The sequence below is a fragment of the Artemia franciscana genome, chromosome 17 (assembly GCF_032884065.1).
Source record: "Artemia franciscana chromosome 17, ASM3288406v1, whole genome shotgun sequence".
Classification (NCBI taxonomy): domain Eukaryota; kingdom Metazoa; phylum Arthropoda; class Branchiopoda; order Anostraca; family Artemiidae; genus Artemia; species Artemia franciscana.
In genome coordinates, this window is record NC_088879.1 from 7,118,652 (window position 1) to 7,144,360 (window position 25,709).

A 25,709-nucleotide genomic window follows, 5' to 3' on the forward strand; every position below is an offset into this window, starting at 1 on the left:
TTGATAGCTTTAGAATGGTGAAAGTTTAAGAAAAATATGCCCTATAGATCCAATCTGTTTTTAGTTTCGGAAGTTAACTTAGTTTAGAAAGTTAGTTTTTTTTCAAGTAGTTTCTCGAAGTTTACTCTTAGTATTTTAGAAAGTTTAAAGAAATTTAGAAAGTTTACAATTAAATTATTTTAGGCCCATGCCAGGGATATCGAAAGGTGCCATGAAGCGATGTTTAGAGGTGATAAGATAAACTTCACCGAAGACAGGGCTGTTCTTCACATAGCTCTTAGAAACCGTACGAATAGCCCAATTCATATCGACGGGAAAGATGTTATACCAGATGTCAACGGAGTTTTAAATCACATGAAGGAGTTTTCAAACCAAGTTATTCATGGCCAATGGGTTGCCTACACATCAAAACGAATAACTGATGTTGTTAATGTCGGAATTGGAGGATCAGACCTGGTAAGTGGTGTTTACAGATATTAGTTATATGACTTGAGGTGGAGTCGTGATCGTTTGGATATTGATTTATTGAACCTGCAGATACTATTTACTACTCACTGTAGCACCAAGACGTTTGAGGCCGACAGCTACGCACACTCCTCCTATGTCCTAATAAATCGGAATTTTGACCCTTTTCACCCTTCAAGGTCAAGCCTTGACTTGCCGTCAAATTCTTATTGCTTTATATTCTTTCTTAGCCTACAAAAAAAACAATTCCTTTTTAAATCAATATTGGGAAAACTGAATTTCAGACCTTTTGTACCGTAAAGTCATATTCTTGGCTGGAACTGGAATACATCTATGTTCAGGATTCTGTATGTAGACTTAGTGGAATTATTGTGTCTTGGTAAGGCAGATTCTTTAATCAAGTCTCATAAGGGATAACAGCGAGGTGTGGGGACCGCCAAATAGGATCAAAAAATGTATTATATATTTTTACAATTTGTATTAATGTTCTGATGGCTATACCATCTAACATCTCTTGAAGTATGTTGCATTATCAATAACAATTCATATTGACTGCTCCTTTGTCCGAGGGGTGGAGCTCGATTCCTGGTGTGGCAGTCTATTTGGTTTGGGACGGGGGTCAGTAGTGTGACAGTAAGCTCGGTCGGAGTATGGCTGGCCCAGCCCTCCACTTCACTTCTTGGCTGAAAGGCCTTGAAACGTAGATCAGTACTGCGAGTTTGGACTTTGAAGGTCATGGGCCGTATCCTTTACTCTTTTTTATATTAAGTATGTTTGTCGCGATCAACAAAAATGAAGCATTTAAGAATATATTTCTGGACTATCGTTTCCATATATTTTTTTTGCATTGTTACGTGTTTTAACCAGCATTCACATAATCCTTCCCCTGCCCTTAAGCATGCTAGAGTGAGGTCGAAGGTGTGCATAGAATATGCGAACAAGAGCAAGCACAAGTGTGGCTTGACGCAGTATTAATACAACACAGCATGTGTATTAGACAGTAAAGAAAATCTGTTTTTATGGCACTTGGTATTTACCAAGTGACATATAGCGATTGCAATTTCTGTCGGTCTGTTGGTCCCGGTTTTGTTAGTTTGGACACTTCCAGATAAGCTAGGACGATGAAATTTGGCAGGCGTATCGGGGACCAGACCAGATTAAATTAGATATATTATAGATTTCCACGATTTGACCATAAGGGGGGGAGAGGGGTGACGGAAGCACAAGTTTGCCTTGAGTTATTGCAGTATCAATACAACACAGCATAAGTACTAGACAGTAAAGACAATTTGTTATAGAAATGGGACTCATCCATGGGCGCCCATAAAGGGGAACAGGGACGAACCATCCCCCCCTGCCTGAATGTTGCTGCCTTATATGCTCGCTTTGAGATTTCTAGATTTCGTTTTTGAGAAAGTAAGATTATACTAGTTTATGTTGGTTTAGGTTAAATTTGGTTATAAGTATCAGAAATAAGTTAAAAATATGTTAGCCTAACCAAACCTAATCTAACCTAATCTGTCATCATCAAACCTTGTATTAAGCTAAAAAAAAAAAAGTTGCCTGGCAACTCTGACTAAATCCAAGGAGCCAAAAAAATATTTCGGACATTCACAGGTGAATGTCGACATTCATCAATTTCGGGACATTCACATAACATATACATTGAACAAACAGTTCTTTTAAAAATCAGCCTTCAAAATCATACGAAAAAATTGAATGAATGAGGGGTTGGCAACATCTCCAGAGCTTTTACGAACAAGGTAAAAAGTAGAAAGTAGTTCTGAAATGGAATTAGTAGTACGAGAGGGTCGAAGTATCGTGAGTGGCCCAAGTGATGGATATGTAACATCATGGTAACAAACGTGAAAGGTGTGTACCTAGCTGCGGCTGTAATAATTAAAAGGATGACATATGCGGTCGAAAATGGTCGAAAATTAGTTAAGTATGTGTTGTGGGTAAACTCATCAGGAGGAATCGAATAGTGGAGTCAGAATTTCCCTATCTTGTGCAGTTATGAAGACAGAAATATACTTGCGCCAATTTTGACAAAAGAGAAGGAATAACGTAGGGACTTGAAATAGGTTTCCTTTTTTTTTTGTCAAGGAACAAGAAGACACACCATAAATGGATTAATTTTCAATTTGCTTAGAATACTTTTTTCCTTTTTTGGCACGAAAAAAGGAGATATACGTCATTAAATGAAGTTGTTTGGAATTCGCTCGGAATACTTGAATCTAATGTATATCTGTGAAAAGACCATAAAACGTTGGTTTAGAATATCCATTTATCTTTATCTCCCTTTATCTCCATTAGTCCATTCATCACTCTTAGTCACTTTATACCCCTTTATCTCCATTAGTCCTCTCATCTCCCTTAGTCTGTTTGTATCCCTTTATCTCCATTAGTCCCGTCCTTCAGAGGGATTACAGTCGACAAAATTTTTCTGTTTTTTGACTCTCCTAAAAAATTCATCATAGCATATCATCTAAGCATATCAATTAATCATAATCATAGCATATGTCATCCTTTTAAATACTAGTTGGTAACGAACTGTATAAGGAGCGACCCGGCTCAATAGTAAATGAAACTCAAAAAAACGGAATTTTGATGCTAAAAGATACATCAAAAGAATCGAATTTTTATGCTGATTCTAGATATATAAGTTTCATCAAATTGAATCTTTGTCATCAAAAGTTACGAGCCTGAAAAAATTTACCTTATTTTGGAAAACAGGGGGAAACACCCCCCAAAAGTCATAGAATCTTAACAAAATCCCACCATCGCATTCAGCGTATCAGAAAACCCTAAAAAAAATTTCAAGCTCTTATCTACAAAAATGTGGAATTTCGTATTTTTTGCCAGAAGACAGATCACGGGTGCGTGTTTATTTGTTGTTTTTTTTTTGTTTTTTTTTCCCCGGGGGTCATCGAAAATCACACCATCGTGTTCAGCGTATAAGAAAACCCTACAGCAAAAATTTCAAGCTCCTATCTACAAAAATGTGGAATTACGTATTTTTTGCCAGAAGACAGATCACGGGTGCGTGTTTATTTGTTTTTTTGTTTTTTTTTGTTGTTTTTTTCCCCAGGGGTCATCGTATTGACCAAGTGGTCCAAGAATCTCGCAAGAGGGCTCATTCTAACGGAAATAAAAGTTCTAGTGCCTTTTCTAAGTGACCAAAAAATTGGAGGGCACCTAGGCCCCCTCCCACGCTCATTTTTTTCCCAAATTCAACGGATCCAAATTTTGAGATAGCCATTTTGTTCCGCATAGTCGAAAACCATATTAACTATGTCTTTGGAATGACTCACTCCCCCACAGTCCGTGGGGGAGGGGCTGCAAGTTACAAACTTTGTCCAGTGTTTACATACAGTAATGGTTATTGGGAAGTGTACAGACGTTTTCAGGGGGATTTTTTTTATTTGGGGTGGGGTTGAGGGGAGGAGGCTATGTGGGAGGATCTTCTCTTGGAGGAACATGTCATGGGGGAAGAGAAATTCAATGAAAAGGGCGCGGGATTTTCTAGCATTACTATAAAAAAAACAATGAAAATATAAACACGAAAAAGTTTTTCAACTGAAAGTAAAGAGTAGCATTAAAACTTAAAACTAACAGAGATTATTACGCATATGAGGGGTTCTAAAATACTTTAGCATAAAGAGCGAGGTATTTAGGAAGAGATAAATACCTTGCTCTTTATGCTAAGTGTTTTTAGTAATTTCAACTACTTATTCCACGGCCTTTCTGATTCAGGGGTCATTCTTAAAGAATTGGGACAAAACTTAAGATTTAGTGTAAAAGGCGAGGTATTAGCGAGGGTACAAACCCCCTCGTATACATAATAAAAATATAAGATTATGAAAGTTTGTTACGTAAGTTAATTCTTAAGTTACGTATATTTTTTACTAATAAAAACGAGCGGACAAACACATAATAAAAAATATAAGAGCATAAAAGTTTGTTACTCAAGTTAATTCTTAAGTTACGTATATTTTTTACTAATAAAAACTTTCGTTAAAAATTAAAAGTTCTAGTTGCCTTTTTAAGTAACCGAAAAATTTGAGGGCAACTAGGCCTCCTTCCCCACCCCTTATTTCTCAAAATCGTCTGATCAAAACTAAGAGAAAGCCGTTTAGCCAAAAAAAATTAATATGCAAATTTCATTTTACTAATTAATGTGCAGAGCCAAAATCAAAATTGTTCTGGTATTAAAAAGTTTTCGAATTTTAATCCATATTGGAGTGTTAATAATTCACTGCAGGTGATAGATTCTTTAACAATGGTTTCAGCTAAAAGAATTGAGTCTTTCGATTTTGCGACAATGTATACTAATTTATCACTTAATGTAGTGTTAGATAATTTAAAAACTGTTATCAAGAAATCTTTCCTCTTATCTAGTAAAAGGTTCTTAAAAATAGACACTTATAATAAAAAAAGCTATATGGACAAATTGCTTTAATACCACAGTTAACTTGAGATGTTACAGCTTGGATATGATTTTTGAGTTATTAGAATTTGTTTTATACAATACTTATATAGGATTTGGTGGTGATTTTTACAAGCAAATCGTGGGAATTTTCATGGGGGGGGAATGCCAGCCCATTTATAGCTGACTTGTTTTTAAGTCAACTAGAATATAAATATATGATGGATAAGAATAATCCAAATAATTTAAAACATGTTTTGTCAAATAATAAAAGATATTTAGATGATATTTTGGTCTTAAATTGTAAGGATTTCATTGATATTTCTAAAAATATATATCCATCAGAGCTTACTCTTGAACCTAGTCATGGCGCTGGTTATGAAGATCATTTCTTAGATTTAAATGTAAATATTTGTGATAATAATAAATTAAGTTTTAAAATGTATAATAAAACGGATGATTTTGATTTTGAAGTGATTCGTTTCCCATTCCCTGAAAGTAATATACACTCAAATATCGCATATTCTGCGTTTTTCTCACAGTTACTTCGTTATGCAAGGATTTGTAGTAATTATATTGATTTTAAAAATAGATGTAAAATCTTAAGCCAAAAATTGATATCAAGAGGTTTTTCTGCAAATAAATTAACTTGGCAATTTAAAAAATTTAGTTTTCATTATAACGAACTTTTAAGTAAATATCAAAAGAATTATCTGGAAATACTTAAAGAAATTTATAACTAATTTCGGAGGTTCGACAAATGATGATGCAGCGCCATTTATTTTGAATTGTGTTTCTAATAGAGCAGATTTAAAAAAAAAAAATAACCACATGGTAAAGATGAATTCTATAATTGTTTAGTTCATTATTTTTTATTTTTTTATTTTTTTTTTTTTGCAATGTTTTAATATTTGTGATTTGGTAAATTTTATCATATTTAGTTTACCTATTGTTGCTAAAAAGAGGCATATATTAACAGGATAAGCTTGTTTTGGTGTTACTCGGTTGTTTTACATATGCTGTTTTTTTTTTCATAGGCATGTATTTTGGGGGTGACACCTGACACGGGGATGCCATGGATATTCTGTGGTAGCCACAACACTTGGCTGGGTAGAGAATTTAAAGTGGCGAAACCCTATAGGCCAGTGTATTCTCCTGATGAGCCCTTGTGTTTGGTTGTTGCCTCTGAATTATTTGTCTTTATTATTTTTTCTATTGTTTGGTATACTTATTGACGACATGACTGCAAGTCCATGGATTATTCTTTATGGTTGATTGTGTTTGGCTATGCTGTTTGACCTATGTGATTGTATGGATGAGTAGGGTTAAGGCCTCATTCAAGTGCTGGTTTATATTAATCACTAATTTAGGAAAACAGTCTTCCTTTTCTCCTTCTGTCTTTTTTTTTTACGAGTTTGTGCTGTTACATTGGTGATTTCTCTTTTCATGGTATATATATATATATATATATATATATATATATATATATATATATATATATATATATATATATATATATATGTTTTTAACTACGTAAAACATTTGAATATACAACATTCTTCGCTGTCCCATTGTCTGTACATATAAATAGATTGTCAGGTTTACTGACTCTTGAACATGCATCATTTGTGTCCCGGTATCCTAGTTTGTAATTTCTCTTTGAGTGTCCCGGTCGTCATTTATATTCCCTGTGTCCCGGTCGTCATTTATATATCCCGCCTGTACCCCCGGCGTCCCCGTTGTAGTTGTGTCCCTATGTCCTGGTCGTCATTTATATTCCCTGTGTCCCGGTCGTGATTTGTGTCCGGGTGTCCCAGTCTGTAATTTCTCTTTGAGGTTCCCGGTCGTCATTTATATTCCCCTTTTCCTGGTCGTCATTTGTGTCCCGGTGTCCCGGTATGTAATTTCATCAGTTGACAAACATGACGTCTGTCGACAAACAACTTCATGACGCATACAGCTCAATCCTATATATATGTTTTTAACTACGTAAAACATGCGAATATACAATATTCTTCGCTGTCCCATTGTCTGTGCATATAAATAGATTGTCAGGTTTACTGACTCTTGAACATGCATTATTTGTGTCCTGGTATCCCAGTTTGTAATTTCTCTTTGAGTGTCCCGGTCGTCATTTATATTCTCTGTGTCCCGGTGTCCTGGTTGTCATTTGTGTCCCGGTCTGTAATTTCTATTCGAACAATCCCTGTGTCCCGGTCGTCATTTATATATCCCGCCTGTGCCCCCGGCGTCCCCGTTGTAGTTGTGTCCCTATTTTCCGGTCGTCATTTATATTCCCTGTGTCCCGGTTGTGATTTGTGTCCGGGTGTCCCAGTCTGTAATTTCTCTTTGAGGTTCCCGGTGGTCATTTATATTCCCTGTGTCCCAGTCGTCATTTGTGTCCCGGTATGTAATTTCATCAGTTGACAAACATGACCTCAGTCGACAAACAACTTCATGACGCATACAGCTCAATCCTTATAATGACATTAGTCGACAAACATGACGTCAGTCGACACACAAACATGACGTCACTCGACAGACACACACACACACAGACAACTTATTTATATATATATATAGATATATAGATATATAGTATATATCTATGTGTATAAAAATAAGTTGTCTGTGTGTGTGTGTGTGTGTCGAGTGACGTCATGTTTTTGTGTCCACTGGCGTCGTGTTTGTCGACTGACGTCATTATAAGGATTTATAATAAAAACATGCGAATATTCAACATTCTTCGCTGTCCCATTGTCTGTGCATATAAATAGATTGTCAGGTTTACTGACTCTTGAACATGCAACATATAATTGTCCATGGGAAAAACAATCCGTATTCAGATCTATGCCTCATTATTCTAATGATGTGTCCCTGTCGTCATTTTTATTTCCTGTGTCCCGGTCGTCATTTATATATATATATATATATATATATATATATATATATATATATATATATATATATATATATATTATATATATATATATATATATATATATATATATATATATATATATATATATATATATTGTGATTCCTCGGCACGCTTTCTGTTCTTACTTTTTCTATCAGCCGCAAGCCTGTTTTCTTGCTGTTCTTGTGATTCCTCGGCACGCTTTCTTTTCTTAATTTCTCTATCAGCCGCAAGTTTTTTGGCATAGACTCTTTGAGCAGCTTCCTTGGCTGTTGCCATTGTTGGTTCTTCAGTCGTTTTACAATTAAACATTTTTCCATCCACGATCTTCTTACAATTAAAAATTTCTCTTTGAACGATTTTCTTAAATACCTTTAATGACGTCATCGTCATAACAAACATGACGACATGATGACATGACGTCACTCGACAGACTCGACAGACTCGTCACCCACAAACACACAAACAACTTATATAGATATATAGATATATATATATATATATATATATATATATATATATATATATATATATATATATATATATATATATATATATATATATATATATATATATATATATATATATATATAAATTTTCAACTACGCAAAAGTTGCGAATATACAACATTCTTCGCTGTCCCATTGTCTGTGCATATAGATAAATTGTCCGGTTTACCGACTCTTGAACATGCAACATATAATTGTCCATGGGAAAAACAATCCGTATTCAGATCTATACCTCATGATTCTAATGATTGCCCTTGAGCTTTGTTGATGGTGATTGCTAATTGAACATTCCCTGTGTCCCCATTGTCATTTATATATCCCCCTGTGCCCCCCCCCGGTGTCCCCGTTCTAGCTTTGTCCCTGTGTCCCGGTCGTCATTTATATTCCCTGTGTCCCGGTCTGTATATACATTCGTTTTTGAATTGGTATGTGATGAAATAAACTTTTGTGTTTTTCTCCTTTTTTTCTTTTTATTTTTTTTTTTTTTTGGTTTTTACTTTTTTTAGTTTTTTTTTCTTTTTTCTTTTTAGTTTTTTTGCAGGTTTTACCTTTTTAGTTTTTTTTTAGTTTTTTTAGTTTTATTTTTCCTTTATTTTTCAGTTTTTTTCTTTTTTATTTTTTTTTATTTTTATTTTTATATTTTTTTTTTTGCTTTTTGTTTTTTTATTAGTTTATATTTTTTTAGTTTTTTTTTGTTGTTTTTACCTTTTTTTTAGTTTTTTTTTTGTTTTTTCTTTTTAGTTTTTTTTTAGTTTTTACCTAGCCAAGGTTCGAACCTGCAACCTCTCGGACCTAGAACCCGGAACATAACGCTTTACCAGCTCAGCTACTTCGGCCTTGAATACATTCGTTTTTGAATTTGTATATGATGAAATAATTCAGACGTCAAATGCGGACAGACAGACAGACAGACATAACACACATTCTTTTACAGCGAGAAAATGGGGTACAATGGCTCAAGTCCTGGACAAAAATAATCGAATGGGAGTCCGCCCATTTGATGTCAGAGGCAAATATTGCATTACACAACGACATGCTGCATGCCATGTCTTTGACATTCCTTGACATTCTGCCATGTCTCAAAATGCAAGATTTTGTTGAGCGACTATCACCAATGCCAATTCCGCAAAAGCTTAGTTTCTGGAAAAGACGTAAGTTGTCTATATTTTGATTTGCAATTGTTGTTATATAAATGTTTTACTAATGTGGTGTCTAGAGAAATATTTTACTGACGCATGCACCCCGTTTTTCATATTATTTTTTTTTTTTGGTGGTCAATAGAAAAAATTAATTTATTCTTCTGAGTAAGGAGTCCCTAGAAATTTAGGATTTTTGTGTGGGGCGCGAGCGGTTGGGGCTCAAATCATCTCTCCGAGTACATTCCTGTTGATTTGTACTTATATTTGGTAATTAAATGATAATTAATTTGCTACGAAGTAGCAGATACTGGTCTAGTGAACATTCGTCTGAGACTAGTATTACAGAAAATAGGAAACTACCGGGTATAATTTGAATTAAAAGGGAACAGTTGTGGGCATTAAGTCATGGGTAATTGTAGAAAAAGCCAAGACATTGTCAAATTGAATGAGAGGCAATTCTGGCGTCAACTCCCTCTTATTAGGATTGTATGAAAATGATATTAGTTCATTTGTTAATAGATATGTCTTATCCATTATCCGTCCATGCGTCATTCCTAGGGCTTGACCTGACTTTCCTTCAAATCTTGTTTTTGTAAAGGGATGTCAAATTGAACAAGGGATTTGCAAGTAGTTTTACCGGTTTCATTAGAACATTCTTGATTGGAAAAAAAAATCATGGTCTGTATTTGGATTTATCTGTTTTGGTTCGTCGATTGGTTTAAGACAGGTTGGTCCAAATAATTGGTCAAATAAGTCAGGATTGGTTCATATAATTGTTTTAGAATTCGACTAAAAAAAATTGAAAAAAATTTCAGGAACTTTTTTTTTCAATATAATAGTGATTGAAGATAACCTTAATCAGAAGCTTCAAAAGTCAAACTGAAAAATATAAAAGCTAGTCAAATTGATAGTCAAATTTGACAAATTAATTAGTCAAATTAGCCTTAATCAGAAGCAGGAGCTTCAAACGTATGCGTTCTCGAAAAACTGAATCCGCTTTTTTTACATTATAGATTTTTTTTTTATTAGCCCAATGATTATCCATGAATTATCCAGTTTTTGATATTGATATATTTTTTTTGCATTTAATGATACTAAGATCAGTATCAAATTTCTGTTAAAGGTATTTAGGACGCAAAAATAAATACGTCAACCCCTGGATCCATCTGAGGTCTTTTTGTGCCCGAAAAGCTCTTTTCTAAGATTTCTAAGCTTGTTTTAAATAATGAAGTTTTTAGAACTGCATCACGTTTTTGTTAGTCTTGCTATGCTGAACCATGTTTTTGATTGAATTCCGAAACAGGTGAACAGTCAAATTTTCTGAACAGCATCTATATGCCAAACCTTCAAACACACAACCCATGTTTAGAATTTTTTCGTGCGCCAGAGGTATAGAATGCAATCAAAACTTACAAGACATATATTTGTTTGGTCAGTGGATATTACCAATGTACACAACATAGTCCTCAGCGCTCAATTCGTTTTGAAGAGGTTACACCAGATTTGTTCTTTCTTTAATTCTAAATTAAGCTAAAAGTAGGGCTTTTAAATATTCTGCGTCTTCTGCTGGTTTTATTAATGAGAAGTTATTCAGTGTTAAACTTATCCTTGATAAGTTTTGAATACTTAGTTGGTTCCTGAAGCCCAAAGGATAGATTTTATCCACCAATTACGAAGCGAAATAAATAAGCAAAATAATAAGCGAAAGTAGTTATTTCAATCCACCACACTTTTTGTCCATAAAAATTCAAAAACTCCCATAAAATATATATATACATATATATATATATATATATATATATATATATATATATATATATATATATATATATATATATATATATATATATATAGGAAATATAACCGGTTTTTTCAAGATATTGACTATTTCTAAAATTCTTATATCTGTTGTTTCCCCTTTTTCATTTAAATCTCCCTTTCACCAGCTTTGCTTTTCAATGTTTTGCTTTTCAACCTGTCAAACAGTTCGTGGTAACCAACTGTCGTAAGGAGCGACCCGGCTCAATAGTAACCAAAACTCTAAAAAACGGAATTTTGATACCAATAGTTACATCAAAAGAATCGCATTTTCAACCTGTCCATGAAATGTTGTAATAAATGTAAGGCTTAATAAATTTTCTGATCTTGCGTAAAAGGCTTAAAAGGCTTAAAAGGCTTAAAAGGCGTAAAAGGCTTAGGGTTGTCTTTTGTGACAAGGCATGTTTCAGCAGCCAAAAAGTGCCGGTTGGGAAAAACCAATGAAAAGTGAAGCTGGGCTATGAGACGTATTATTAAAAATTATACTGGCTGATGACGAGTAAACATAACCAATGAAAAAATGTTCTACCAATGAATAACCAATGAATAAATGAATTAACCAATGAATATAACCAAAGAACCAAGTAAAAATAAGACCAATGGAATGTGCAGCTAGGCTATAAGACGTATTCTTAAAAATTATACTGGCTGATGACGAGTGAACATAACCAATGAAAAAATGTTCTACCAATGAATAACCAATGAATAAATGAATTAACCAATGAATATAACCAAAGAACCAAGTAAAAATAAGACCAATGGAATGTGGAGCTAGGCTATAAGACGTATTTTTAAAAATTATACTGGCTGATGACGAGTAAACATAACCAATGAAAAAATGTTCTACCAATGAATAACCAATGAATAAATGAATTAACCAATGAATATAACCAATGAACCAAGTAAAAATAAGACCAATGGAATGTGGAGCTAGGCTATAAGACGTATTCTTAAAAATTATACTGGCTGGTGACGAGTAAACATAACCAATGAAAAAATGTTCTACCAATGAATAACCAATGAATAAATGAATTAACCAATGAATATAACCAATGAACCAAGTAAAAATAAGACCAATGGAATGTGGAGCTAGGCTATAAGACGTATTCTTAAAAATTATACTGGCTGGTGACGAGTAAATATACAAGCTATTCAAGGATTAACCACACTTCCATTGTTATGACTAATTTTTATATGTAAATAGTGTTAATAGTCTCAGAACCAAGAGCATCTTTACAAATGTCACCTTTCTTGTTCTAAAATATAAAAAAGGGAAGTGTACTACCAAAGAGTACTCAACACTTTCTAATAAATTTAGTAGACGTTTCAAAGCACCCAACGTTTCTTTTCGCAATTGATGGACACAACGTAATAAATATAATGATATAATAAAGTTTTTGCCTTCAATATTCGACCTTTAATCTCTGATATATTATCCAGCTATGAAAAAATAAATCTTTCCATAGACAAAATAATTGCTAGAATATGCAGATAATTCTGAAGTAACTTTTTCATACACAGATTCCAAGAAAGCAGCAGTAGAAATACTAAAATTAATAATAAAAGTGCAAATATTTTGGCTTCACAACTTTTATTTGGCTTCAAACCTTTATTTGGCTTCAAACCTTAGCAATGGGAGAACAAATACTATGCAAAAAGACAAAACAAATCCAAATAAAATATACTTTTAAGTGTGAGTTTGCTTATTGATACGCCTGTTTTATATTTTCTAATTATTTTACTTTGTTTGTTATTATGCAGGTTTTGTCTAAATATGAGATTCATTTAATTGTTTTTTCTCTTAAGGAATTCTTAGTTAGGTTAGGATTTATGTGCTCTCTTTGGTCCCTCATGTTTTATCTAAGCTAGGCTTTTTAAGCCCTCGATAAAGGCTTCCAGATTTGAAGACAAAATATTTTGACTTTTATCATTATTTTTTTTGCATAAAGTAGTCTTTTATTTTTCACTACTTTGAAAATTTCTAAATTGATTATTTTAAACATATGCAATCAATCTTGCCTCTTTAGCTACATTAATTGTTTCAGCAAACTTTAATGAATTTTAGGCTCCATATTCCCTTTTTACTTCAATAAGAAACGCAATTAAACGAGACCTTTACCAAAAACTGATCTTTCTTAACCGAAATTTTACTCTTTTTATGACAGATGAAATACTACTTAGAACTTTTAAAATTACTTTTATTATTTTGTTATATTACTTATTTTCTCCTCCTAATCATATTTTATTGCGTTTTCAGTAAAGAGCTTGTTTTTTAGACCTCTACAAATATTATGATTCACATTAGGTATTGGTGAGTTATTGTGATAAGTTATCGTGATTTTTATTAGGCATTGTGATATATTCAGTTCATTGTCATTTTTCTCCATGCTTTCTGTGAGTTTCTTCTGATTGTGATTTCAAAATGTGACTTATTTTATTTGGCAAATTGATTAAATTTTTAAACTTATTTAAGTTTTTATTTTGTGTCCTCTCTTTGTTTCTCACGTTTTGTTCAAGCTAGGCTTTCTAACCCCTCAATAAAGGATTCCAGATCTGAAGCCAAATACATTTGGACTTTGTTTTGTTATTTTTTGCGTCACTTTTATTGTCTTTTATTTTATTTCTCACTATTTCAATTTTATATCATTGGTTACATTAGTTGTTTCATACAATTTTTATCTATTTCAGCTTTCATATTCGCTCTTTACTTTAATCAAAAACACAAAAAATATTAAACCTTTACCAAAAATATCTTACTTAGCTAAAATTATATACTAAAATTTACTGATTTTATGAAAGGTGATAGACTATATTGTACCTTATTATTAATCTATCATTTTCAACAAATTACTTATTTTCTCCTCCTAATTTTTGTTGCGTTTTCAGTAAGCGCTTGTCTTTTAGATTTCTACAAGTATTGGGATTTATATTAGGCATTTGTGAGTTATTGTGAATAGAAATTGTGATATTTACTGTGATATATTCAATCTATTGCCATGTTTCTTCATGCTTCCTGTGAGTTGCTTTTGATTGTAGTTTTAAGGTTCGACGCATAATATTCTTTCTTCTTATTTAACCACTATTTTTTTTTAGATTTTTTACATTTTATCAGCTTGGCTTTATATAATTTTTATTAGATTGTGGATTTCTGAAGTAAATTTCAGCTTAACTTCATCCCCCCCCCTTCCACGCAACCCTTTCTCTAGATGTAGCTTTAGGCTATATGCTAAAGTTTGCTGTGTCATTTTTCAAATTCACACTGTTAAAGATAAATAAGCACACACAATAATGTAAACCAACAAGATAAGTAAGCTTCTATTGTCCAACCTAGGACTATTATCCAGGTATAAGTGGGAGAAGAGGCTAGGATGCAGTTAAACTGAAATTAATTCTGGAAATCAAACAGATAGAAATTTTGAACAAAGAGAAGTAAAAATATTGTAAATTTACTGTTCAGCTCAGAACAAGAGATAAATTTTCCCCGAGATTGAAAGGTCACAAAAAGAGGTATTTTGCCCCGAGGTCGTTTATACCTCTCAGTACCCAAAAGCCAACTACCACACCACCACCGACCACCGCCAAACCCCCGTCACAGGTTCTTTTTTTCATCCGCCTCCACTCACTCAGGCCTTTGGACCTTTAACTGTAACCTGACTTCACATCAATCTGCTCAGATAATTAATTCAGACTGCTCAGATCAGTAATTCATTTGCTAGGGTTTTTTGGGTATCAAGGTTTTTATTTTCTTTTTGTTTCAGGTAATTTGAGCCGCGCCCTCTCATCTATTAATTGCTTATATCACGTGATTAGAGTTATAGATGTCGCTATTTAAACACAATCACTGGATATAGCAGTATAGATAGCTTGGAACTTAAATCAAGAACCTTTTCATAGATGGATAGAAACAGATTTGAAATGCTACAAATGAAATTAAAATCAACCTTAGTGTTTGCTTCACAAGAACAAGAATCAGTTCCATCTACTTTTTGTAGACATTTTTGAAATTAAATCTGTTGTAAGTTTGAGTCTTCTCTAAAAGTAGAGCCATTCATTAGCAAGACAACGAATCACACAGTTTAATTTCTTTAAAAAACAGCACAATCCACCCTCCCTTCTCCCAGGAACACAAACGAACTAAAATTTTTTGGGTCTTAAGACTTGCAATTTCTCATATTAGAAGTAGTGCAGTCCCACAGTCCTGAAAGTATATATTCACGCCTTAGGCAAGATAGTGAATTCTAACCAAAATAGTTATGTTTAAAGAAATGCCTGGGAAGTCAAGCTCTCTTGGAAGCCAATCAAATCCTGACTGCGTGAAGTATACAAGGGCTTACAACCCTAATCTCTTCGAAGTTTCGCCCTTTTTCCCTCTTTGATCATTTCTAATTGCAAGTTCCGGCCCCATTCGCAGCGGCCGATCACATCAATTAGCCCTAGAGTGAAAGTTGAAAAGCTGGATTTTAAGATTCCCCCCCTCCCACCTGGAATTTAGGGACTTCATAAATCTCATAAAAACCTACATAATTCAAGCATCCCCGGAGATAGATGTCTTTAGTATACCTTTACCCTTATGGTGCTATATGGTTCATTTTCACTGGTCTTGGCAGATCAACTCCAACGTTAGCTCAAAGTTGCCATAGATTTTGTTACTTTGCTATGTTACAAATTTTGCAGCAAAGACACGGACTTAGCTACAAATTTTATTGATGAAATTTATCTATATATGCTTAAACGACACCATAGCTCATTGCAGTTAAAAAAATAGTCGAGAATATTGCAGAAAAAAACCCTCAAATATTTATATTACCAACTATAAGAAATAACTCAAAACTATGTTAAAGTTACCAACCCCCCCCCCCAAAAAAAAAAAAATAATAATAAAGGAGCACCGAGCACACTTTACAAAAGAATTCATAGAATCCTGTTGTTAAGTTACCATCTAGTGCGTCTCATAGATAACGTTTGTAAAAAAATAAATAGTCATCATTAATAATTTTTATATTAAAAATTTGTATATACAATTAACTTCGTTCAAACATTACAAGTTTGTATATCACAACACAGAAATTTAAAAGAATCACATTCGCGAGTCAACATAAAACTCGAATTAAAATTGAACACAAATAAAAGATGTGCATATAGTCAAACAGTACAACACTAAATTATACCAGGCATCAATAGTGCTCTTTAATAAAGTTTATCAGCCCGTTCGTAGACGCGTCGTGAGTTAGCACCGGGTTGTTGTCTTGCAATTCTGGCTCGATTGCTTTCGCTAGCTGCTTCCCCAACTCCACGCTATAAGAAAACAACTTTAAAATCGGGTGTGTAAGTAGAACAGACCACAAGCAAAATTAACATAATAGGAATTGTTATGAAGCACAAAGTAGGGATAATGATAACATAAACAATGTTCAAGAAACAAATGAAAAAAAAAAAAAATACAAATCTCTGTCACAGCTCTAATATCAGTTTCATAAATTCGCGACTTCAAATTTTAACAAAAAATCGTTCTTAAATTCCTTTTTATTATGGATTATTAAAAAAAAAGAAAAAAAAAGACACTATTCAAAAAGAATATGGTAAAATCCAAAAAAAGCAAATAATTAAATAAGCCATAAAATAATGTCATATAAAGCTAGCGAAAATTTCTCCAATGGCGAAGTCGAGGCGAGAACATTTTCCTTAATAAACATTGACATAAAATTTTGTGTTATGTAATCATGAGTTTTCCCTGTTTCCCTATAATTATTAATTAAATGCACCAAATATGTAACTGGAAGCAATTCTTCGTTGCATTTGTTGATGCAATGTCAAAATTTTAAAGATTTTGACTGATTGAAGTTGGTGTACCCTATGAACGTTTTAGGACCCAAATTAAAAAAATTAAATTTAAAGGACCAAAATAAAACTAAAAAATCCAAATAACTTAAATAGCAAAATAAAACGTATATCTTGTAATGAACGTCAATCATTGCCTGGTAATCAAAGTGATGATATAAATAATAAATATATTTGAAAGACATATAATTAAGATATAAAAATAAAAGGCAACGATAAACGTAAAAAAATCAATGATATAAACACAAATTACAAATTCTCAACAAGTTTCAATAAGAATTCGCTAATGGACCCCTTGCCTTTGGGACAGTCAGCCGACGTTGAGGTTCACAATATGATGTTTAAGGTATCTATTGCTCTTAAGCTAAAATATTGATATAAATAAAGTAAAAAAGTTTGTTCCCATTAGGTCTACAAGCTTGAAGTCAATTAGCCAAGATTTTCCTTAGTCAACCCTCGGACTAATTTGTACAGACTTGATTCTGATCCAAAGTAAGGATTAATAACAAAGAATACAGACTAATTACCAAAACAAAAAATTTAGCTGCTCCTGTTGCATTGTAGAGTGCTAATATCAGTCATCTAATGTACTTTAAATTTCCTACTTTATTTTATATAAGGCGCCAGATCTTACACTGTCAGCGGCGCTAGTAGTTTTGAATCTCATCTCCACATGTCAAACTGCCGGTAGCGCAACTCTTACCGAGTTTCCCATTCTCTTTAAGTCGCCCTTTAAGGATAAAATCATAATGTGTGCATTTACTTGACTTTAAGTTAGATCAGCACCATCTGTTGTAAACTATAAGAGGGTGTAAACATAGGAAATCACTTGATAATGATCTTAAAAATTTACATGATGCTGGCGTATTAAGCAAGTCAAATATTTATTTTCGTCTAGGGGGGTAAACAAAGACGTTGTAGTGATTTTCGTTAATTACAGAAATTAACGAAACGTAGGTATGTTACCACTTTACGTAAATTAACGTGAAGTTCATTTCCTTTCTTTTCATTCTTTCTTATGCAAATTAATTAGTTTGCTTGAGTTTGGTCCTTAAACAACGTATTTTATGAAACTGAACGCTCGAGCCAGATTCTACAGCCCAGTTGTAGTTTTGTCTCTCTTTGTGAAATAAAAAAAAAACAAATAACAATTGGATGAATTTTCAATTAAATTAATCATCTCAGTTAAATTGTTCACGATCCAATTTATTGAATTTATTATGAGCTGATATCTCTGCAAGACCTAGCGACGATCAGAACCTATAACTACTGAAAAGGTCATACTAAAACTACTACTAACAAATCACCGCAGCACCAAGCCGCTTTATGCCCACACAGCTAGCCAAGCTCCTCCTTCATCCCAATCTATCCAAACCTCACTCTTTATACACTCCCAGGAAGTTCCCATTTCCCTTAAATCTTTCTTTTTGACATCCTCTCACCCCAACCGCGGACGATCTGCTCTCCGTTTAGTAACAGAATAGTTATAGGATTAGTTTGATTTCCGTTAGTTACATCACAGAAAAACAGAATTTACTTAAAAAACTATCGTAGCTTAAAAAACATTTTTGTCATATTTTTCACATTTTTATAGCCTATATCTATTCTCATAGTTCCAAATCATTCTGTATGGATTCTTGAAATTCTAGGTTAATTAATTTACATTGCTTTTTTATACAGAAAGAAAAGCGAAGACAAAACCAGGCAAACTTGACATATGTTGTACTCTTGTTATCATGAAATTATATTTTTAGGGTTTTTGGCTTTACCTTTTTTTAATCAATGCTTACCTGATTTTTACATTCTAGTTCTCTCTGGTTCCAAAATTTTTTCTCATCGGTTTTCACGTTTTTAACTTATTTGCCCATGGAAAACAAATACACACATACAAAAAAAAACATTGGCTTTATATACAGTAATAGTAGTGAACTAAATAAAATTGCAAAAAATAAAAACAAATATTCCCAAAAGAAAATATAAATGACGACAACTTACCCCCACTGATCAAAGGAATTGATATCCCATAAAACTCCTTGCACAAATATTTTATGCTCGTACATTGCTAAAAAGAAAAGAAATTTATTTAGCTGTAGAGTCCTTCTATTACCTATAATAACTAACGCTGCTCAAAAGGCATTTTATGACTCGCTCGAATGAACCTTCTTTGAATAAGGGCGGAATGGGAGATGCGTCGACCTCGAGTCAGTGTCGGTTTCAATTTTTCTTTATTGCGTTTTGCGCTTTTCGAAGCTTGCATTGCTTATCTCTTCTTAGTCAGGAGACCCCCCCCCTCCCGCGGAAGAATTCTCCCAGGAAATTCCCGCTTATCCACTTATTAGAGCTTATTGTTTTCAGTTGTGGTTTTCCCGTTTTTGCAGGTTATTTGGACTTAACAGGTAAGAAATTTGGAGGTTAAGTAAAATAAAAAAAAAAATACAATAGTTTTAACCCTTCAGTCTTATTTGGGCAACCCCAGAGAAAACTTTCTAGTCGACAGACGTTTTTGGCCATATGCGTGAAGTGGAAAAAATATATATGTTAAAACTTATTCAGTTTCATTTTATAACTTGGTTCGGTTTAATAATACGCTTATATAACTCTAAAGCTTAATCAGCGGCAATTTCATGTCATTTCAGAGCATTGATTCTTATGTAATTCCGAGTTCGAAGTTTATTTATTATTTTTTTTTTTTTAATTTAAGGTTTTTGCTTGAAGTACGAATATTCAAATTGACTTCTGAAGTGCTTATTAGGGAAAACATCATTTTGAAGGGCTTCAAGCAACGAAACAATCAACAAAAAGGAATTTATCAAAATTCTTTGGGTTTTCATATTCCTTCTTGCTGGGCAGAACTTTTATGAATAAAACTTAACTTAAAATTCATGTAAACTTCTTATGATAAAACAGCTTCTTTGATAATATTCGGGTTGGAAAATTAATGAAGAAGATCTGTGTAATTCAAAGAGCATGGCAAACTTTGAAGTTTCTAAGGTTTCCTTTGATTCTAACTTTGCATGTCCAAACTCAAAACAACGTTTCTATTACAAATTTGGTTTTTTTCCTAGAAAATGAATAGCCATTTATGGACGGCACAAACATTTATTATTTATTTCTTTTTTAACTTCTATTTATTAGTTGTTATTTCTTTTTTTATTTCTTTTTTTTCTTATTTAGTTCTATTTACTTATATTCCTTTTTCAATTTTTTTTTTATTTATTTCAGCCCAATTTAATTTTCTTTATTCTTTATTTATTTCTTAAGGGAATCACTTCTTTATGGACGACGAGTAGAGCCCATGTATTACAAATTTAAAAGTTTTTTTTTTCTAGAAAGTAAATCATCATTTTTATCATTATAAACTGGTATCACAGAGACCTTGTAATAAACGTAGTTTTATCACTCTCGGTCTTTTGATTTCAGGCGAACATTTATTATTTATTTCTTTTTTAACTTCTATTTATTAGTTGTTATTTCTTTTTTTATTTCTTTTTTTTCTTATTTAGTTCTATTTACTTATATTCCTTTTTCAATTTTTTTTTATTTATTTCAGCCCAATTTAATTTTCTTTATTCTTTATTTATTTCTTAAGGGAATCACTTCTTTATGGACGACGAGTAGAGCCCATGTATTACAAATTTAAAAGTTTTTTTTTTCTAGAAAGTAAATCATCATTTTTATCATTATAAACTGGTATCACAGAGACCTTGTAATAAACGTAGTTTTATCACTCTCGGTCTTTTGATTTCAGGCGATTTTTTTTTCTGCGCTGAGGATCCCTTACTAATCTTTGCTGCTATTGAATCTGTTGTCATGTTTACCATAAAAATACAACATCATAAAACTTATAAACAAAAACACTGCCTTAAATCCAAAATAATAAATTAGTTAATTCAAAAAATAGTTTCTACAGGCCATATATACAACCAATCGCTTTTCCATATTCTTAATCACCATAAAACCTTAAATTCACCCACAACTTCCTTGTATAACACCCCAAAAATATTCCTCCCTCATTCCATTTAATTTTTTACAAACCAAAAAAATGAATTAATTTAGCCTTAAATCGAGCAAGAATAAGGACAATTTTCAATCTTACCCTTTATAGATATTTTTATTATCATCAAGTAGTAAAGATTTCCTCTTGCTTATATTATCCAGTTTAGTTCCTGTTTCTAAGCACTTCCTTAAAATAACGTTCCTCCCCTCCATACCCCCCCCCCCCCAGAATATTAGCATATATGGAGCGAGAGACGGTGACAACGACAGGATTTATCATCAAGTGGTTAAAAATCCCCTCTTGCTGATAGTATTCAGTTTAATTCCTCCTTACCCCGCCTTAAAATGCACATACAGAGAGATAGATGGTGGCAATGCAGTGTTTATCCTAAGTGTTAAAAATGTCCCCCTGGCGGTAATATCCACTTTAATTCTAACTTACTAAGCCTTGCGTCCTTTCAGGTAAATATACGGCACACAGAATTATGAAAACGAGCAATTTTAAAGGAAGTTGTCAAAATTCCCTCTTGCTGATAGTATCCACTTTAATTCCTCCTTACCCCCACCTTCAAATAAAGCTCCTTCTCCCAAGCTCCCCTTAATCCTAGCAGATACAGAGAGACAGATGGTGGTAATGACAGTCGTTATCACCAAGTGGTAAAAAATATCCTCCTGGCGGTAATATCCTTGCCTCTTTTCTGGTACATATACGGCAAAATTATGAAAAGTAGCAACTAAGTTTTTTAAACGAAGTTTAAAACAGACAAATTTCTTACCAATGAGAGCTCCTAAAGTGAATGGAGTGACTCGCTTGACCATAATACTGTTTGTAGGTCTGTTTCCTTCGAATACTTTATGGGGCAAGATCTTCTCAACTGCTTCCTTGGGGAGCCCACTTTTTTCTAGCTCCGCTCTGGCAACCACAGCCGTCTTACCCTTCATCAGAGCTTCGGTTTGCGCAAGAAAGTTAGCAAGCAAGAGCTTTAATATAAGAAATATAATATAAGAATCTTTTCAAGAAATAAATCCTTATGGACAGCACCCATAGCGTCTACAAAGATAGTAAGCCGTTTTCATCACTTGACTTTATTGCAGCCAAAAATTTTTTCTTTATATTTTTTTATTTATTGAATTTCATTTATCAAATTATTTCCAGAAAGTAAGCAAAATTTAACCAATAGCAGAAAATTTCTAAAAAATTCAAACATTCTTTTTTATTTTACTAATTTTTTACTTATTTATAGTTTTTTTAATTTTTTTTTTACATTCAGTTTTTTAAAGAAACTAATCAAAGTTTTGCCAATAGCAGAAGACTTCTAAAAAATTTTAAATGAGACACTAGAAACTAATTGATAGCCTTGAAGATAAATAATAACTCATTTCCTTAAAAAAAAATATAGATAGGCTAATACACATACGTAATAGTGTACATTGGTCTAAATCTTTTGCTTAGTGAAAGAAGTAGTTAGATTTAAAGAAAAGTTTTCAGAAAAACCTTTTAAACCCGTTTCATGCCAAAAAAGACTAATTTATTAAAAGGAATACAAATGGTTGGGATGTTTCGAAAATGGTTTAGAACACATTTATGAAATAAAGCACACTATATGTAATACTGTGATTATATACAAGAGTTTATATATATAATAGTAACCACTAGTCCAGATATTCTGCTGGTACAAAGTTAACGTTAGACTAAATATGCTTCTGATCCAATTTTTTTTTTTTAACTTTAATCCCAAAAAACTGAAACAATAAAAAAGACCAATCTATTAGAAAGTAAAAGGGTTAGAAAGTTACACTATATGTAATACTGTGATTATATGCAAGAGTTTATATATATAATAGTAACCACTAGTCCAGATATTCTGCTGGTAAAAAGTTAACGTTAGACTAAATATGCTTCTGATCCAATTTTTTTTTTAACTTTAATCCCAAAAAACTGAAACCTTAAAAAGACCAATCTATTAGAAAGAAATAATGGTTAGAAAGCTGTTTCAGATCCGTGCCTGATTCAATCAAGCTATTTATTACAATTGACGTGAAGTCAACAAGGCGAAATTCCTGTATGAGCAGGAAAAACTTGGTGGTATGTGAACATTTGGAGACAAGATTAAACTTAATGAGACTTAGATGAGATTTATAAACTTTAATGAGGAAAACTTTATCAACTTTTATTAACTTTAGCCCCACATTATCAGTAGTTAATCTTAAGCGTAGTTAGCCGGGTCAAACGTAATCTTAAGCGTATATAATTCATATCATACAAAAGAAATTGACAGCCGGCAGCGTGGAATCCCTCCAGTTAAATCCATAGAAAACATGTTAAAAGTAGGTTCTAATGTAGAAAATATTAATATTTGTGTCTGCGATCTTTTCCAAAGCTTCAAGCATTTCATCCAAGTATTGAAAAGTAGCCAAAGAGCATGAAGGGCAGCGGGGGTAGCCAACGATCAACCATACCCAAGTTTCAGGGGAATTTTGCCTTCAGGTATAATTTTGGCTTGGTAGTCCTTACCATACGCACACCCTGCTCTGACCTGAGTGCCGACCAAGATTGTTTTACGTTATACCAAGGCTTAATATTAACTACTGGGAAGACTCCCAACTTTGATATTTTTTTAATAATGACCAAAAGTTATTAACAGAGAATAAAATAGCTTCTAGGATTGGGAATAAACTCATAAATGAATTCAAGAACTCTACCACTAGAAGCAAAAGAAAAACAGAATAAATAAAAAATTACATATTAATAAATAAATAGTAAATTCAATCGAATCAGTCAATAAAAGAATACCAAGAAAAATAAATAAAAAGAGCCGGATTAATTCTAGACATTGAGGTTTTTTGTTTTTTCATCTGTTATAATTTTAAAATCTAGGTTTTAAATAAATCATAGATATGTAAAATGAAATTTTTCTCTCGAATCATACTTGTTAAAAACATAAGGGATAATTACCAAATTAGCTTTTGGATTACCAAAAGCTATACCCAGAGAAGGATCAGCAGGGCACTTTTTCTTCTAATTTAAACTATCTCCCTATGAGAACAACTTAGTCGACAGTTTCTGCCAATTATTCCAGCAGCATGAAAATGTAAGGTTAGAAGTAGCAGCGAAGATACACATCATTTTTTTATATTATTAAGTATATTATTGTTATATTATTTTTATATTATTGTGTACATTATTTTAGATATCTTATTATTTTTTAGATATAACGATTATTGGATAGATAAATATTACTTTTATATTATTCCACATATTATTACTTCATAAATTCATGCAAACCTCCTTATGCCTTTGAATTTACTTCCTCTTTTTGGCTAACACCATGATTTTTACAGTATTTCTAATAATTTATTTTACTTAATAAACAACCCACTTGTTTCAGCATTCCCCACATAGCTATCATTTTGTAAATATAAAAATACTTTTCTACAATCTAATTTCTTTTATGAACAACACTTTCGATTTCAAACTTTTGATACAATATCACGCCTTGGTAAAACAAAACTTCATGACAATCCTGGTAGGGACTCAGGTCAGAGTGGGGGTGTACGCATCGAAAGTAAAACCGAGCGAAAGTTATATCGTTTTTTGTTTACTCTTACCTATGTACAAAGCTACGAGTGGCAACATTAATTTTCATTTTTCAACTCACCTTGTGATGAACATGCCCTTGGATCGGGTTGTGCGTTTCAACAGGTGCGATAAAATCACAAGGAATAAGTCGTGTCCCTTGATGAATCAGCTGATAGAAAGCGTGTTGACCATTGGTTCCTGGCTCTCCCCAAACTATTGGGCCGGTTTTATAATCAACATGACGTCCACTTCGGGTTACATACCTAAAATAGTGGTACATAGTATCACATAATTCCTAATACTGTGGCACATGTGCAAATTTAGTACCTTCAAGTCAATACTTTTAAGAAGAAATTGACTATAAGCTCAGCAAGAGTCTGTCCAGTTCAAAATCGGTACCTGGAGAAGCAAAACAGAAAGGGTGTGTGGAAGCAGAGGAAGATTGGCCCTGACCCCCATTGTGAACCATGGTTAGATACGAGAAATTGTCTAATATGTCACTTCAAGCCACATATGTATAATCATACAGAAATATTGAATGAAATAAGAGATACGGGGTTCCATGCTGCGTCGGATGGTCGCCTTGTTGCAGTTTAAAAGCATAAAATTATCATTTTGATTTGTTAGCATTATTTATGTTTTTTTTAATAATTACTTTGTATATCCCTCTAAATAAAGGAACATACATATATAAGAGAAAAATTACAAAGTTAGCAATATATCAGAAAAGATTGCGATATACATGAAAAAGCATTTTTTTTTTTACCAAATAAGGCTAATCTTCCATTGATTTTACGTCATATACTTCCGCCGGCCTACCTATCCTAATAAAAGAAAATTAGCCCTCTAGCGCAAATTTTTCCTGTCAACTTGCTAAAAACAATGAAAGAGGAGGGGGTGTCCCAAAATGTTTACTAAATAAAAGCAAGTACTCAGATTTCTCCATCTCCTTCTTGTAAAATTACACAAGAATTACAATCATTTTCTTGATTTTGTATGTTGTTGTTTTTTAAAT

General features: G+C 32.8%; 2 protein-coding genes across 5 annotated transcripts in view; one reads left to right on the forward strand and one right to left on the reverse strand.

The window, feature by feature from the left end:
* LOC136037762 (glucose-6-phosphate isomerase-like) overlaps positions 1–15,305 on the forward strand; it is a 130,258-nt gene extending 114,953 nt beyond the window's left edge. For 3 of the 4 annotated variants that reach the window (XM_065720565.1, XM_065720564.1, XM_065720566.1), the window contains 3 exons: positions 184–456; positions 9,258–9,474; positions 15,039–15,305. In XM_065720565.1, the coding sequence (XP_065576637.1) occupies positions 184–456; positions 9,258–9,474; positions 15,039–15,112 (564 nt within the window). In that variant the 3' untranslated portion in view covers positions 15,113–15,305. The remainder of the gene's footprint in view (positions 1–183; positions 457–9,257; positions 9,475–15,038) is intronic. The other variant, XM_065720568.1, reaches the window with a different exon arrangement.
* A 958-nt stretch (positions 15,306–16,263) lies between these two features.
* The window catches only part of LOC136037769 (glucose-6-phosphate isomerase-like), a 42,950-nt gene continuing 33,504 nt past the window's right edge, over positions 16,264–25,709 (reverse strand). The window contains exons 8-11 of the mRNA XM_065720574.1: positions 24,774–24,957; positions 21,891–22,095; positions 19,114–19,180; positions 16,264–16,575 (exon numbers count right to left, since the gene is read on the reverse strand). Of these exons, the coding sequence (XP_065576646.1) occupies positions 16,455–16,575; positions 19,114–19,180; positions 21,891–22,095; positions 24,774–24,957 (577 nt within the window). The 3' untranslated portion in view covers positions 16,264–16,454. The remainder of the gene's footprint in view (positions 16,576–19,113; positions 19,181–21,890; positions 22,096–24,773; positions 24,958–25,709) is intronic.